The sequence below is a fragment of the Patagioenas fasciata genome, chromosome 29 (genome assembly GCF_037038585.1).
Source record: "Patagioenas fasciata isolate bPatFas1 chromosome 29, bPatFas1.hap1, whole genome shotgun sequence".
NCBI classification, from domain to species: Eukaryota; Metazoa; Chordata; class Aves; order Columbiformes; family Columbidae; genus Patagioenas; species Patagioenas fasciata.
The window spans coordinates 5104209-5120421 of NC_092548.1; the positions used below are offsets into that span (position 1 = coordinate 5104209).

At 64.0% G+C, this 16213-nt stretch overlaps 2 protein-coding genes across 3 annotated transcripts in view; one reads left to right on the plus strand and one right to left on the minus strand.

Annotated features, from left to right (window-relative positions):
* Positions 1-8797, minus strand: part of SLC2A4 (solute carrier family 2 member 4) — a 31316-nt gene extending 22519 nt beyond the window's left edge. For both annotated transcript variants that reach the window (XM_071800156.1, XM_071800155.1), the window contains exons 1-5: positions 8713-8797; positions 6595-6717; positions 4370-4530; positions 2649-2773; positions 1512-1627 (exon numbers count right to left, since the gene is read on the minus strand). In XM_071800156.1, the coding sequence (XP_071656257.1) occupies positions 1512-1627; positions 2649-2773; positions 4370-4530; positions 6595-6717; positions 8713-8748 (561 nt within the window). In that variant the 5' untranslated portion in view covers positions 8749-8797. The remainder of the gene's footprint in view (positions 1-1511; positions 1628-2648; positions 2774-4369; positions 4531-6594; positions 6718-8712) is intronic.
* Positions 8798-13038: 4241 nt separating this feature from the next.
* Positions 13039-16198, plus strand: RNASEK (ribonuclease K). Its single transcript, XM_071800157.1, has 3 exons — positions 13039-13286; positions 15707-15786; positions 15877-16198. The coding sequence occupies exons 1-3, from the start codon at positions 13209-13211 to the stop codon at positions 16013-16015; spliced, it is 297 nt and encodes a 98-aa protein (XP_071656258.1). The 5' UTR covers positions 13039-13208; the 3' UTR covers positions 16016-16198.
* Positions 16199-16213: the final 15 nt, after the last annotated feature.

The window sequence follows — 16213 nt, forward strand, 5'->3', positions numbered from 1 at the left end:
TATACCATGGTACACCATGATATATTGCAATATACCATGATATACTGTGATATACCATGATACACTGTGATATACCATGATATAGTGGAATATATCATGGTATACCATGATATACCATGCTATACTGTGATATGCCATGATACACTGAGATATACCATGATATACTGTGATATACCATGATATACTCTGATATACCATGATATACCGGAATATACCATGCTATACTGTGATATACCATGATATACCATGATATATTGGAATATACCATGATACACTGCGATATACCATGATATACCATGATATACTGGAATATACCATGATATACTCTGATATAGCATGATACGCTGTGATATACCACGATACACTGAGATATACCATGATATACCATGATATACTGCGATATACCGCTATATTTTGCAATATACCGTGATATACCACGATACACTGCGATATACCATGATACACTGCGATATACCATGATATACCATGATATACCACCATACATGCACCGCGATATATCACGATATACCCCGATATACCACCCTATACCATGATATACCATGATACAGTTCAATATAACACCGTACACCGTGATATATACCATGATATACCACGATACACCGCGATATACCACGATATACCACGATATACCACGATATACTACGATATACCATAATACACTGCGATATACCATGATACACCGCGATATACCATGATACACTGCGATATACCATGATATACTGTGATACACCACAATACACTGCCCCTTTAAGAGGCCCCCCCTCCTTTACCCCTTAAGAGACCCTCTCCCCATTACCCCTTTAAGAGCCCCCCTCCCCATTACCCCTTTAAGAGACCCCCTCCCCATTACCCCTTTAAGAGACCCCCTCCCCATTACCCCTTTAAGAGCCCCCCTCCCCATTACCCCTTTAAGAGACCCTCTCCCCATTACCCCTTTAAGAGCCCCCCTCCCCATTACCCCTTTAAGAGACGCCACACGCCATCGCCCCTTTAAGAGACTCCACCCACAATTGCCCTTTTAAGGCACCCCCTTACCCCCTATTGACCCCCCAAAACCCCCCATTGACCCCCCCAAATCCCCCCATTGACCCCCAAATCCCCCCATAGACCCCTCAAATCCCCCCATAGACCCCCCAACTCCCCCCATTGACCCCTCAACTCCCCCCATAGACCCCTCAAATCCCCCCATTGACCCCTCAAATCCCCCCATAGACCCCCAAATCCCCCCATAGACCCCCCAAAGCCCCAATAGAGCCCCCAACTCCCCCCACTGATCCCTCAACTCCCCCTATTGACCCCCCAAACTCCCCCCATAGACCCCCCAAATCCCCCCATTGACCCCTCAAATCCCCCCATAGACCCCCGAAGTCCCCCCATAAACCCCCCAAATACCCCCCCAACTCCCCCCATAGACCCCTCAAATCCCCCCATAGACCCCTCCAAGGCCCCTCCCCCCCCCCCCAGGCCCCTCCCCCTTTCCCCTCCCCCACCTGCGCCACCAGGATCCCGCAGACGATCCCCAATTGGTGCAGGGCCCCCAGCGCCCCCCGCAGGCGCGTCGGGGCGATCTCCCCCACGTACATGGGAACCAATGCCGAGGCCAGGCCTGCGGGGAGGGGGCGTGGTCACACGGGGGGACACGCCCTCCCCAGCATGACCACGCCCTCCTCCCCCCCCCCTTCCCCCCCCTGAGCTCGGTTGCCGTTGCCCCTTTAAGAGACGCTATGCACTGTTGCCCCTTTAAGAGGCTCCACCCAGTCGCCCCTTTAAGAGGCCCCGTGATGCCTTTAAGAGGCCCCCCCCACCTCATTGCCCCTTTAAGAGGACCCACCCACAATTGCCCCTTTAAGAGACCCCGCCCCGTTGCCCCTTTAAGAGACACTACAAGCCATTGCCCCTTTAAGAGATGCTACCTGCCATTGCACCTTTAAGAGGGCCCACCCGCTTTGCCCCTTTAAGAGGATCCACCCCATTGCCCCTTTAAGAGTTCCTACCCAACGTTGCCCCCTTAAGAGGCCCCATTGCCCCTTTAAGAGACACTACAAGCCATTGCCCCTTTAAGAGATGCTACCTGCCATTGCCCCTTTAAGAGAGCCCACCTCCTTTGCCCCTTTAAGAGGATCCACCCCATTGCCCCTTTAAGAGGCCCCGCCCCGTTGCCCCTTTAAGAGGATCCACCCCATTGCCCATTTAAGAGACCCCACTTACAATTGCCCTTTTAAGAGGATCCACCCAACGTTGCCCCTTTAAGAGGCCCCATTGCCCCTTTAAGAAGCCCCAGCCCCATTGCCCCTTTAAGAGACCCCTCCCCCGTTGCCCCTCTAAGAGATCCCATTGCCCCTTTAAGAAGCCCCAGCACCATTGCCCCTTTAAGAGATGCTACACGCCATTGCCCCTTTAAGAGGACCCACCCACTTTGCCCCTTTAAGAGGCCCCATCCATCATTGCCCTTTTAAGAGACCCCCACCTCATTGCCCTTTTAAGAAGATCGACCACGTTGCCCCTTTAAGAGGCCCCACCCACAATTGCCCATTTAAGAGCCCTCACTCAATTGCCCCTTAAAGAGACCCCCACCCAATTGCCCCTTTAAGAAGCCCCCCCACCGTTGCCCCTTTAAGGGGCGGTACCTGAGTAGACGCCCACGACGAAGCGGCCAATGATGATGAGGGTGTAGGTGGGGCCCAGTTTGGCCCCGCCCATCAGGGCTCCGCCCACCACCGCCAACCCATTGGTGGCCAATAAGGCGCCTTTCCTGGGGTGGGGGGGCGGGGCCACGGGCTGGTGACCACGCCCCCTGTCTTGTAGCCACGCCCCACCCCATGGCCCCTCCCCCGTCCCGTTGCCCCACCCCCTTAATCTCCGCCCCCTTTGACCGTCTCCCCTTTAAGCCACGCCCCCTCAGGCCCCGCCCACCCACCCGGATCAATCCCCACATCCCCCCCAATGACCCCCACCTTAAGGCCCCGCCCCCTCCATGACCCCACCCCCCTAAGTCCCGCCCCCTTATTGACCACGTCCCACCCCTCGAAACCCCACCCCTTCGGGGCTCTGCCCATTTAGGCCACGCCCCTTTAGGCCCCGCCCACCTCTCTAGCCCCTCCCCCACCCCAGGTGCATCCCATCCCCCAGTGACCCCACCCCCTGCAGCCCCGCCCCTTATAAACCACGCCCACTTATTGACCACGCCCACTTGTTGACCCCGCCCCCTCCATGCCCCACCACCTTATTGACCCCGCCCCTTATAAGCCACGCCCCTTGTTCAACCCGTCCCCTTATTGACCACACCCCCTTATTGACCCCGCCCACTCCAGACCCACCCCCCCTTATTAACTACACGCCCTTATTGACCCCGCCCCCTTATTGACCCCTCAAGTCCCGCCCACTTATAAACCACACCCCTTTTTGACCCCGCCCCTTATAAGCCACGGCTCTTGATGACCCCGCCCACCCTATTGACCCCGCCCCCTTATTGTCACCGCCCCCTCCATGACCACACCCCCTTTAGGCCACGCCCACCTACCGAACCACTCCCCCTCCCCCAGGCCCCCATTGCCCTCTCCCCCTGCACCCTCACCCCGCCCATGACCCCGCCCCCATTGACCCCGCCCCCTTTAGGTCCCGCCCACCTACCGAGCCACTCCCCCTCCCCCAGTCCCCCCACCCCCTCCATGACCCCATTGATCCCGCCCCCTTTAGGCCCCGCCCACCTGCCAAACCACTCCCCTCCCCCAGGCCCCCATTGCCCTCTTCTCCTGCAGCCCCGCCCCCTCCATAAGCACACCCCCTGTTGATCCCGCCCCCTTTAGGCCCCGCCCACCTACCGAACCACTCCCCCTCCCCCAGGCCCCCATTGCCCTCTCCCCCTGCACCCTCACCCCGCCCATGACCCCGCCCGCAGTGACCCCGCCCCCTTTAGGCCCCGCCCACCTACCAAACCACTCCCTCTCCCCCAGGCCCCCATTGCCCTCTCCCACCCCCTCCATGACCACACCCCCCACTGACCCCGCCCCCTTTAGGCCCCGCCCACCTACCGAACCACTCCCTCTCCCCCAGGCCCCCATTGCCCTCTCCCCACCCCCTCCATGACCACTCCCCCCACTGACCCCGCCCCCTTTAGGCCCCGCCCACCTACCGAGCCACTCCCCCTCCTCCAGGCCCCCATTGCCCTCTCCCCCTGCACCCTCACCCCACCCATGACCCCGCCCCCACTGACCCCGCCCCCTTTAAGCCCCGCCCACCTACCGAACCACTCCCCCTCCCCCAGGCCCCCATTGCCCTCTCCCCCTGCACCCTCACCCCGCCCATGACCCCGCCACCACTGACCCCGCCCCCTTTAGGCCCCGCCCACCTGCCGAGGCGCTCGGCCAGCGCCCCTCCCCCCAGCGCGCTGCCCATCCCCCCCACGGAGAAGGCGGCGACGGACGCGGCCCAGAGGGCGGCGATGGTGGCGGGGGGAGGGGCGGAGCCCCAGCGCCGCGCCCACGTGACGTTGTACTCCGCCTCCAGCACCTGCACGGGGACCCAGGTGTTCGGGAGGGGACCCAGGCGTTCGGGAGGGGACCCAGGCGTTCGGGAGGGGTCATAGGTGACCAAGAGAAGGGACCCAGGCGTCCGGGAAAGGGCAGAAATGACCAGGAAAAGGGACCCAGGCGTCCGGGAAAGGGGACCCAGGCATCCGGGAGGGGTCACAGGTGCTCAAGAGAAGGGACCCAGGCGTCCGGGAGGGGGCAGAAGTGACCAGGAAAGGGACCCAGGCGTCCGGGGGAGGGACCCAGGCATCCGGGAGGGGTCATAGGTGCCCAGGGAGGGGTCATAGGTGCCCAAGAGAAGGGACCCAGGCGTTCGGGGGAGGGACCCAGGCATCCGGGAGGGGTCGTAGGTGCCCAAGAGAAGGGACCCAGGCGTTCGGGGGAGGGACCCAGGCGTCCGGGAGGGGTCATAGGTGCCCAAGAGAAGGGACCCAGGCGTCCGGGAGGGGACCCAGGCATCCGGGAGGGGTCATAGGTGCCCAAGAGAAGGGACCCAGGCGTTCGGGGGAGGGACCCAGGCGTCCGGGAGGGGTCATAGGTGCCCAAGAGAAGGGACCCAGGCGTTCGGGGGAGGGACCCAGGCGTCCGGGAGGGGTCATAGGTGCCCAAGAGAAGGGACCCAGGCGTTCGGGGGAGGGACCCAGGCGTCCGGGAGGGGTCATAGGTGCCCAAGAGAAGGGACCCAGGCGTTCGGGGGAGGGACCCAGGCGTCCGGGGGAGGGACCCAGGCGTCCGGGAGGGTCATAGGTGCCCAAGAGAAGGGACCCAGGCGTCCGGGAGGGGACCCAGGCATCCGGGAGGGGTCATAGGTGCCCAAGAGAAGGGACCCAGGCGTTCGGGGGAGGGACCCAGGCGTCCGGGAGGGGTCATAGGTGCCCAAGAGAAGGGACCCAGGCGTCCGGGAAAGGGGACCCAGGCATCCGGGAGGGGTCATAGGTGCCCAAGAGAAGGGACCCAGGCGTTCGGGGGAGGGACCCAGGCGTCCGGGAGGGGTCATAGGTGCCCAAGAGAAGGGACCCAGGCGTTCGGGGGAGGGACCCAGGCGTCCGGGGGAGGGACCCAGGCGTCCGGGAGGGGTCATAGGTGCCCAAGAGAAGGGACCCAGGCGTCCGGGAGGGGACCCAGGCATCCGGGAGGGGTCATAGGTGCCCAAGAGAAGGGACCCAGGCGTTCGGGGAAGGGACCCAGGCATCCGGGAGGGGTCACAGGTGCTCAGGAGAAGGGACCCAGGCGTCCGGGAGGGGGCAGAAGTGACCAGGAAAGGGACCCAGGTGTCCGGGAAAGGGGACCCAGGCGTCCGGGAGGGGTCATAGGTGCCCAAGAGAAGGGACCCAGGCGTCCGGGAGGGTCATAGGTGACCAGGAAAGGGGACCCAGGCGTCCGGGGGGGTCATAGGTGCCCAGGGAAAGGGGACCCAGGCGTCCGGGAAGGGACCCAGGCGTCCGGGAAAGGGCAGAAATGACCAGGAAAGGGACCCAGGTGTCCGGGAGAAGGGACCCAGGCGTCCGGGGGAGGGACCCAGGCGTCCGGGAGGGGTCATAGGTGCCCAAGAGAAGGGACCCAGGCGTTCGGGGGAGGGACCCAGGCGTCCGGGAGGGGTCATAGGTGCCCAAGAGAAGGGACCCAGGCGTCCGGGAGGGGGCAGAAGTGACCAGGAAAAGGGACCCAGGCGTCCGGGGGAGGGACCCAGGCATCCGGGAGGGGTCATAGGTGCCCAGGGAGGGGTCATAGGTGCCCAAGAGAAGGGACCCAGGCGTTCGGGGGAGGGACCCAGGCGTCCGGGAGGGGTCATAGGTGCCCAAGAGAAGGGACCCAGGCGTTCGGGGGAGGGACCCAGGCGTCCGGGAGGGGTCATAGGTGCCCAAGAGAAGGGACCCAGGCGTCCGGGAGGGGTCATAGGTGCCCAAGAGAAGGGACCCAGGCGTTCGGGAGGGGACCCAGGCGTCCGGGGGAGGGACCCAGGCGTCCGGGAGGGGTCATAGGTGCCCAGGGAGGGGTGATAGGTGCCCATGAGAAGGGACCCAGGCGTCCGGGCCCCCCGTACCTTCTGGGGGGCGTTGATGACCCCGATGTTGTACCCGAACTGGAAGGAGCCGAGGGTGGCGGCGAAGACCGAGAGGAGCAGGGTGGGGGTCAGAGCCCCCCCCCGCGGGGCCGCCTCCTCCTCCTGCGGGGACCCAGGCGTCCGGGAGGGACCCAGGCGTCCGGGAGGGACCCAGGCGTCCGGGGAGGGGGGGCGACCCAAGGGTGTGGGGGGGGGATGGGATGGGGGGACCCAGGCGTCCGGGAAGAGGGGGGGGGGGAACCCTAGGGGGGGTGGGGGATGGGATGGGATGGGGGGACCCAGGCGTCCGGGAGTGGGGGATGGGATGGGATGGGATGGGATGGGATGGGATGGGATGGGATGGGATGGGATGGGGGGACCCAGGCGTCCGGGAGTGGGGGATGGGATGGGATGGGATGGGATGGGATGGGATGGGATGGGATGGGATGGGGGGACCCAGGCGTCCGGGAGGGACCCAGGCGTCCGGGAAGGGGGGGGGGGGAACCCTAGGGTGGGGTGGGGGATGGGATGGGGGGACCCAGGAGTCCGGGAGTGGGGGATGGGATGGGATGGGATGGGATGGGGGGACCCAGGCGTCCGGGAGTGGGGGATGGGATGGGATGGGATGGGATGGGGGGACCCAGGCGTCCGGGAGGGACCCAGGCGTCCGGGAAGAGGGGGGGGGAACCCTAGGGTGGGGTGGGGGATGGGATGGGATGGGGGGACCCAGGCGTCCGGGGATGGGGGGGGGGATGGGAGGAAAGGACCCCAAGGTGGGCTGGGGGATGGGCTGGGGGTGGGATCATGGACCCAGGCGTCCGGGTCGGCCCTTCCCCCACCCCCACCCCCACCCCCACCCCCACCCCCACCCCCACCACACCCCCGCCCTGCCCCCAGGGACCCAGGCGTCCGGGATCCACCCCCCCCACCCCCCCAAAGGGACCCAGGCGTCCGGGATCCACCCCCCCCACCCCCCCAAAGGGACCCAGGCGTCCGGGATTCCCCCCCAACCCCCCCCAAAGGGACCCAGGCGTTCGGGACCCCTCCCCCAAAGGGACCCAGGCGTCCGGGACCCCCCCCAAAGGGACCCAGGCGTCCGGGACCCCTCCCCAAAAGGGACCCAGGTGTCCGGGAACCCCCGCAAAGGGACCCAGGCGTCCGGGATTCCCCCCCACACCCCCCCAACGTCCCCCAAGGGACCCAGGCGTCCGGGACCCCCCCCCCAAAGGGACCCAGGCGTTCGGGACCCCCCCCCCAAAAGGGACCCAGGCGTTCGGGACCCCCCCCCCAAAGGGACCCAGGCGTCCGGGATTCCCCCCCAACCCCCCAAAAGGGACCCAGGCGTCCGGGACCCCCCCCCCCCCAAAGGGACCCAGGAGTTCGGGACCCCCCCCCAAAGGGACCCAGGAGTTCGGGACCCCTCCCCCAAAGGGACCCAGGCGTTCGGGACCCCCCCCCCAAAGGGACCCAGGCGTCCGGGATTCCCCCCCACACCCCCCCAACGTCCCCCAAGGGACCCAGGCGTCCGGGACCCCACCCCCCAAAGGGACCCAGGAGTTCGGGACCCCCCCCCAAAGGGACCCAGGAGTTCGGGACCCCCCTCCAAAGGGACCCAGGCGTCCGGGATTCCCCACCCAACCCCCACCAGGGGACCCAGGCGTCCGGGGCCCCCCCCCCAAAAGGGACCCAGGCGTCCGGGATTCCCCCCCAACCCCCCCAGAGGGACCCAGGCGTCCGGGACCCCCCCCCAAAAGGGACCCAGGCGTTCGGGTCGTTCCCCCCCAGACCCCCCCCCCTCCCCCTACCCTCCCCCCCCCCTCCCCCCCATACGGTCCCCGGACGCCTGGGTCCCTCAGAGGTCAATTGAGCGGGGGGGGGGGAAGGGGGACCCTCCCGGACGCCTGGGTCCCTTCCCGGACGCCTGGGTCCCCGAATCCACCCGAAGTCGCGACCCCCCCGGGATCGGGCCCGATGTCCATGAAAATTCCCCTTATTTGGGAAAGCGCCCGGACGCCTGGGTCCCCTTTTGGGGGGGGTCCCGGACGCCTGGGTCCCCCGCTCTGTCACCCCCTCTGCTCCCCAAGTGACCCCACACCGCCCCTCCCCCCCCCCCGGCACCTCCTCCTCCTGGATCTGCTGGAACCCGCTGGGCATCGCGTTAATTAACCAGGGGTAATTAATTAATGGGGGGGGGGATTAATGAGGGGGGGTGGGGGGGGAAGGGGTGATGGGGGGCTGGGGGTCGATGGGGGTTGGGGGGCAGTGGGGGGTCTATAGGGGGCAGTTATGGGTCTATAGGGGGGTCTATAGGGGTCTATAGGAGGCAATTGTGGGTCTATAGGGGGGTCTATAGGGGTCTATAGGAGGCAATTGTGGGTCTATAGGGGGGTCTATAGGGGTCTATAGGAGGCAATTGTGGGTCTATAGGGGGGTCTATAGGGGTCTATAGGAGGCAATTATGGGTCTATAGGGGGGTCTATAGGGGGCAATTATGGGTCTATGGGGGTCAATAGGGGTCTATAGGGGAGTCAATAGGGGTCTATACGGGGGTCAGTAGGGGTCTATAGGGGGCAGTTGTGGGTCTATGGGGGTCAATAGGGGTCTATAGGGGCAATTATGGGTCTATATGGGGGTCAATAGGGGTCTATAGGGGGGTCAATAGGGGTCTACAAGGGTCAGTTATGGGTCTATGGGGGTCTATAGGGGTCTATAGGGGGGTCAATAGGGGTCTATAGGGGGGTCAATAGGGGTCTATAGGGGTCAGTTATGGGTCTATGGGGGTCAATAGGGGTCTATAGGGGAGTCAATAGGCGTCTATAGGGGGGTCAATAGGGGTCTATAGGGGGGTCAATAGGGGTCTATGGGGGTCAATAGGGGTCTATAGGGGCAATTATGGGTCTATAGGGGAGTCTATAGGGGTCTATAGGGGGCAATTATGGGTCTATGGGGGGTCAATAGGGGTCAGTTATGGGTCTATAGGAGGCTCAATAGGGGGCAGTTATGGGTCTATGGGGGGTCAATAGGGGTCAGCTATGGGGCAGGGGGGGTCAATAGGGGTCAGCTATGGGGCAGGGGGGGTCAATAGGGGTCAGCTGTGGGGCAGGGGGGGTTAATAGGGGTGAGTTATGGGTCAATAGGGGCCAATGGGGGTCAATAGGGGGCGGTTATGGGGCGGTTATGGGGCGGGGGGGTCAGTTATGGGTCAGTTATGGGTCGGTTATGGTGCGTGGGGCGGGCGGCGGGGCCGGGGGGCGGGGCCTGGGGGACACGCCCCCTCGGGACACACCCCCCCCGGACACGCCCACTAATGGGGGGGGGGTCCCGGACGCCTGGGTCCCCTATGGGGGTTATGGGGGGGCCGGGACTCGGACGCCTGGGTCCCCTATAGGGGGGGAATGGGGGGGTTCCCCCTCCCGAACGCCTGGGTCCCTCCCGAACGCCTGGGTCCCCTATTGGGGTGGGGAGGTTATGGGGGATCCCGGACGCCTGGGTCCCTCCCGAACACCTGGGTCCCCTATGGGGGGTGGGATGGGGGGGTTCCCCCCCCTCCCCCGGACGCCTGGGTCCCTCCCGAACGCCTGGGTCCCCTATGGGGGTTATGGGGGGGACGGGACTCGGACGCCTGGGTCCTCTATAGGGGGGGAATGGGGGGGTTCCCCCTCCCGAACGCCTGGGTCCCTCCCGGACGCCTGGGTCCCCTATGGGGGGGGAATGGGGGGGTTCCCCCTCCCGAACTCCTGGGTCCCTCCCGGACGCCTGGGTCCCCTATGGGGGATGGGATGGGGGGGTTCCCCCCCTCCCGAACTCCTGGGTCCCTCCCGGACGCCTGGGTCCCTTATGGGGGGTGGGAGGTTATGGGGACTCCCGGACGCCTGGGTCCCTCCCGGACGCCTGGGTCCACTATGGGGAGGGATTAGGGGGGGACTCGGACGCCTGGGTCCCCTATGGGGGGTGGGATGGGGGGTTCCCCCCCTCCCGAACTCCTGGGTCCCTCCCGAACACCTGGGTCCCCTATGGGGGGTGGGATGGGGGGTTCCCCCCCTCCCGAACTCCTGGGTCCCTCCCGGACGCCTGGGTCCCCTATGGGGGGGTGGGATGGGGGGTTCCCCCCCTCCCGAACTCCTGGGTCCCTCCCGAACACCTGGGTCCCCTATGGGGGATGGGATGGGGGGTTCCCCCCCTCCCGAACGCCTGGGTCCCTCCCGGACGCCTGGGTCCCCTATGGGGGGTGGGATGGGGGGTTCCCCCCCTCCCGAACTCCTGGGTCCCTCCCGAACACCTGGGTCCCCTATGGGGGATGGGATGGGGGGTTCCCCCCCTCCCGAACTCCTGGGTCCCTCCCGGACGCCTGGGTCCCTTATGGGGGGTGGGAGGTTATGGGGACTCCCGGATGCCTGGGTCCCTCCCGGACGCCTGGGTCCACTATGGGGAGGGATTAGGGGGGGACTCGGACGCCTGGGTCCCCTATGGGGGGTGGGATGGGGGGTTCCCCCCCTCCCGAACTCCTGGGTCCCTCCCGGACGCCTGGGTCCCCTGTTGGGGGGGGGAGTGGGATGGGGGGGGGGGTTCCCCTTCCCGGACGCCTGGGTCCCCTGTTGGGGTGGGGGGGGGAAGGGGGGGGGTGTGTCCCGGACGCCTGGGTCCCTCCCGAACGCGTGGGTCCCCTGTTGGGGGTGGGGGCGGGGCGGGCGCGTGCAGGGTCTATTTTTAGCTCTCAAATGTCAGGTTCCTCAATGTGACCCTTGGGGGGGGGGGGAGGGGACACGGGGTGGGGGGAGGGGCGGTTAAAGGGCCAGCGCTGATTTGTCGCTGCTTCTTTTATTGGGGGGGGGGGGGGGGGGAAGGGAGGGGCCCGGACGCCTGGGTCCCTTTGAGGTGGTGACTCAGCGGCACGGGGGATGTCGCGGGGGGGGTGGAGGGACGTGGGGACACTGGGGACAGGGGGACAGGGGACATGGGGACATGGGGATATGGGGACATGGGGACATGGGGATATGGGGACAGGGGGATAGGGGGATATGGGGATATAGGGATATAGGGATGTAGGGATGTAGGGATATAGGGACAGGGGGATATGGGGACAGGGGGATGTGGGGACATATGGGGACATTGGATATGGGGATATGGGGACAGGGGAACATCAATGGGGCATCAATGGGGACAGGGGGATATGGGGACATATGGGGACATGGGGACATTGGATATGGGGATATGGGACATGGGGATATAGGGACAGGGGGATATGGGGACAGGGGGATATGGGGACAGGGGGATATGGGGACAGGGGGATATGGGGATGTGGGGATATAGGGACATGGGGATGTGGGGACATGGGGACATTGGGATATGGGGACGTGGGACATGAGGACATGGGGATATGGGATATGGGGACAGGGGGACATTGGGATATGGGACATTGGGACATGGGGACATGGGGATAGGGGGACATGGGGATATGGGACATGGGGACATGGGGACAGGGAGATATGGGGATATGGGACATGGGGATAGGGGGATAGGGGGGCAGGAGGACATTGGGATATGGGACATGGGGACACGGGGGACAGGGGGACATGGGGATATGGGACATGGGATATGGGGACAATGGGATATGGGGACAATGGGATATGGGACAATGGGATATGGGGACATTGGGATATGGGACATGGGGACACGGGGGACAGGGGGACATGGGCCATGGGGACAGGGGCATATGGGGACATGGGCCATGGGCCATGGGGCCGTTGTGGCCGTGTTGCGCTGTCACACACCGGGTGACCCCAGGACAAGCTCCGATAGTGAGCGGGGGACATGGGGGCGTGGCCAACGCCGAGACCCCGCCCCTCTCCATGACGTCACCACCACCCCACGGAGGGGGGCGATAATCCCCCTTAGCGCCCCTGGAGGGGCGTGGCCTGGTGTAGGTGGGCGTGGTTTGCCCTCTAGTGGGCGTGGTTTGCATGTAGGCAGCGTAGTTTGACCCCTGGGGGCGCGGTTTCACCCCTGGGGGCGTGGTTTCCCCCTAATGGGCGTGGTTTCCCCCCTTCGTGGGCGTGTTTTGCCTCCTGGGGCCGTGGTTTGCATATAGACAGCGTACTTTGCCCCCTGGGGGCGTGGTTTGCCTCCTAGTGGGCGTGGTTTCCTCTCCGGGGGCGTGGTTTCCCCCTCATGCGCTCGCCTTCCCCCTCGTGGGCGTGGTTTCCCTATTCGTGGGCGTGTTTTCCCCAGGGGGCGTGGTTTTGCCCGTAGTGGGCGTGGTTTCCCCCTCATGGGCGTGGTTTGCATATAAGCACCGTAGCTCCCCTGGGGGCGTGGTTTTCATTATGGGGGCGTGGTCTCCCCATTCGTGGGCGTGTTATTACTCCCGAGGGGGCGTGGTCTCCCCTAACCGCCCTATCACTGCGCAGTAGGCGTGGCCACGCACGGCGGGGGACGCCGTCACGCACGGGGGGCGTGGCTTCCCAGTCAGTCGAGCTGCGCGCAGCCGCCGCCGCTTCCCGCTCCCCCGAAGCGCCCGAAACCGGCCCAAAACCGCCCCAAACCGCCCCAAAACCGCCTCAAATCGCCCCAAAACCGTCGGAAATCGCCCCGAAAAGCCTCGGGGGGTCCCCACTATGGTGTCGCTGCTGTGCTGCGGGCCCAAACTGGCGGCCTGCGGGCTGGTGCTGAGCGCTTGGGGCGTCGTCATGTTGGTGAGGGGCTTAGGGGGGGAGATGTGGGGCTGGGGCGTTCCTATGGGGCTGGGGGAGGTCGATGTGGGGCTGGGGGAGGTCGCTGTGGGGCTGGGGAGGGGTTCAAGGGGGTTTCTGTGGGGCTGGGGGAGTCGCTATGGGGCTGGGGGGTCTGGGGTGTTCAGGGGGGTCCCTATGGGGCTGGGGGAGGTCGCTGTGGGGCTGGGGAGGGGCTCAGGGGGGTTTCTGTGGGGCTGGGGGAGTCGCTATGGGGCTGGGGGGGTCCCTATGGGGCTGGGGTTTCAGGGGGTTCTGTGGGGTCGCTATGGGGCTTGGGGGTCCCTGTGGGGCTGGGGGAGTCGCTATGGGGCTCAGGGGGTCTGGGGTGTTCAGGGGGGTCCCTATGGGGCTGGGAGGGGGGGTCTATGGGGTCGCTATGGGGCTGGGGGGGTCCCTATGGGGCTGGGCCGGGGGGTCTATGGGGTTCAGGGGGTTCCCTGTGGGGCTGGGGGGGAGGTCTGGGGTGTTCAGGGGGGTCCCTATGGGGCTGGGAGGGGGGGTCTATGGGGTCCCTATGGGGCTGGGAGGGGGGGTCTATGGGGTCGCTATGGGGCTGGGGGGTGTCGCTGTGGGGCTGGGGAGGGGTTCAAGGGGGTTTCTGTGGGGCTGGGGGAGTCACTATGGGGCTCAGGGGGTCTGGGGTGTTCAGGGGTTCCCTATGGGGCTGGGGGTTCCCTATGGGGCTCAGGGAGTCCCTATGGGGCTGTGGGGCTGGGGTTTCAGGGGGTTCTGTGGAGTTCAGGGGTTCCCTATGGGGCTGGGGGGGTCCCTATGGGGCTGTGGGGTTCAAGGGGGTTTCTGTGGGGCTGGGGGGGTCTATGGGGCTCAGGAGGCCTCTGTGGGGCTGGGGGGTCAGTATATGGGGCTGGTGGTTCAATGTATGGGGCTGGGGGTCAGTATATGGGTCTTGAGCTCAATATGTGGGGCTGGGGGGTCAATATATGGGGCTGGGGAGGTCACTATGTGGGGCTGAGGGCTCAATATATGGGGCTGGGGGGCCAATATATAGGGTGGGGGGATCTATATGTGGAGGGGGGTCAGTATATGGGTCTTAGGGTCACTATGTGGGGCTGGTGGTTCAACGTATGGACCTGGGGGCTCAATCTATGGGGCTGGCGCTCAACATATGGGGCTGGCACCCCTCCCCCCCACTTCCCATCACATGTCCCTGTGTCACCCCCCACACCCCAGCGGGGGGGAGGGGCCTATAGCGATGGGGCTGGGCCTATAGCTATGGGGATGGACCTATAGCGATGGGGCTGGGCCTATAGCAATGGGGGGCTGGGCCTATAGCTATGGGGATGGACCTGTTATAGCTATGGGAATGGACCTATTATAGCTATGGGGGACTGGCCCTATAGCTATGGGGGGGGTGGCCCTATACCTATGGCAATGGATCTATAGCTATGGGGCTGGGCCTATAGCTATGGGGATGGCCCTATAGCTATGGGGATGGCCCTATAGCTATGGGGATGGACCTATAGCTATGGGGATGGACCTATAGTTATGGCAATGGCCCTATAGCTATGGGGGGGTGGCCGTATAGCTATGGGGGGATGGCCCTATAGCTATGGGGATGGCTCTATAGCTATGGGGATGGACCTATAGCTATGGGGGGCTGTCCCTATAGCTATGGGGCTGGGCCTATAGTTATGGCAATGGACCTATAGCTATGGGGGGGGTGGCCCTATAGCTCTGAGGGGCTGGGCCTATAGCTATGGGGCTGGACCTATAGCTCTGAGGGGCTGGACCTATAGCTATGGGGATGGACCTATAGCTATGGGGGGGTTGGTCCTATAGCTGTGGGAATGGCCCTATAGCTATGGGGGGGTGGCCCTATAACTATGGGAATGGCCCTATAGCTATGGGGGGCTGGCCCTATAGCTGAGGGACTGGCCCTATAGCTATGGGGCTGGGCCCATAGCTTTTAGGGGATAGACCTATAGCTATGGCAATGGCCCTATAGCTATGGGGCTGGCCCTATAGCTATGGGGGGGTGACCCTATAGCTATAGCAATGGCCCTATAGCTATGGGGCTGGCCCTATAGCTATGGGGCTGGGCCCATAGCTTTTAGGGGATGGACCTATAGCTATGGGGCTGGCCCTATAGCTATGGGGGGGTGACCCTATAGCTATGGGGCTGGCCCTATAGCTATGGGGCTGGGCCCATAGCTTTTAGGGGATGGACCTATAGCTATGGGGCTGGCCCTATAGCTATGGGGGGGTGACCCTATAGCTATAGCAATGGCCCTATAGCTATGGGGGGGTTGATCTATAGCTATGGGGGGGTTGATCTATAGCTATGGGGGGTTGATCTATAGCTATGGGGTGCTGTCCCTATAGCTATGGGGCAGCCCCATAGCCCTGCCCCACATCTCCAGGTCCTATTGGGGATCTTCTTCCACGCTCACTCAGCCGTTCTGATCGACGACGTTCCCTTCACCGAGGACGATTTCAAAGAGTGAGTTCATTAACCTTAATTAATCAACGCTGAGGGGGGGGTCTAGAGCTTAATTAACCCCTTAATTAACCCCTTAACCACGCCCCCTAGCGGCCCGGAGCGCATTTACCGCCTCTATGAACAAGTGGGCACCAATTGCTTCATCGCCGCCGCTTTCTACGCCGTCTTGGGGGGCTTCTCCTTCTGCCAAAACCGCCTCAACAAACGCAAGGAGTACATGGTGCGCTAGGGGGGACCCCCAAAAACCACCCCCCACCCCCCAAAACCCCAAGCGACCCCCTAAAATTTAAAGAGGGGCCACCAAAACACCCCCACCCCCCCCCACAACGATGCTTGGAGGACCTTGTCTTATCCACCCAGAGCGGCGCAAGGCGGTGTGGAGCCGGTTGGGTAATAAAGGTGTTGTTCTCTATGGTTTGTGGTGGTT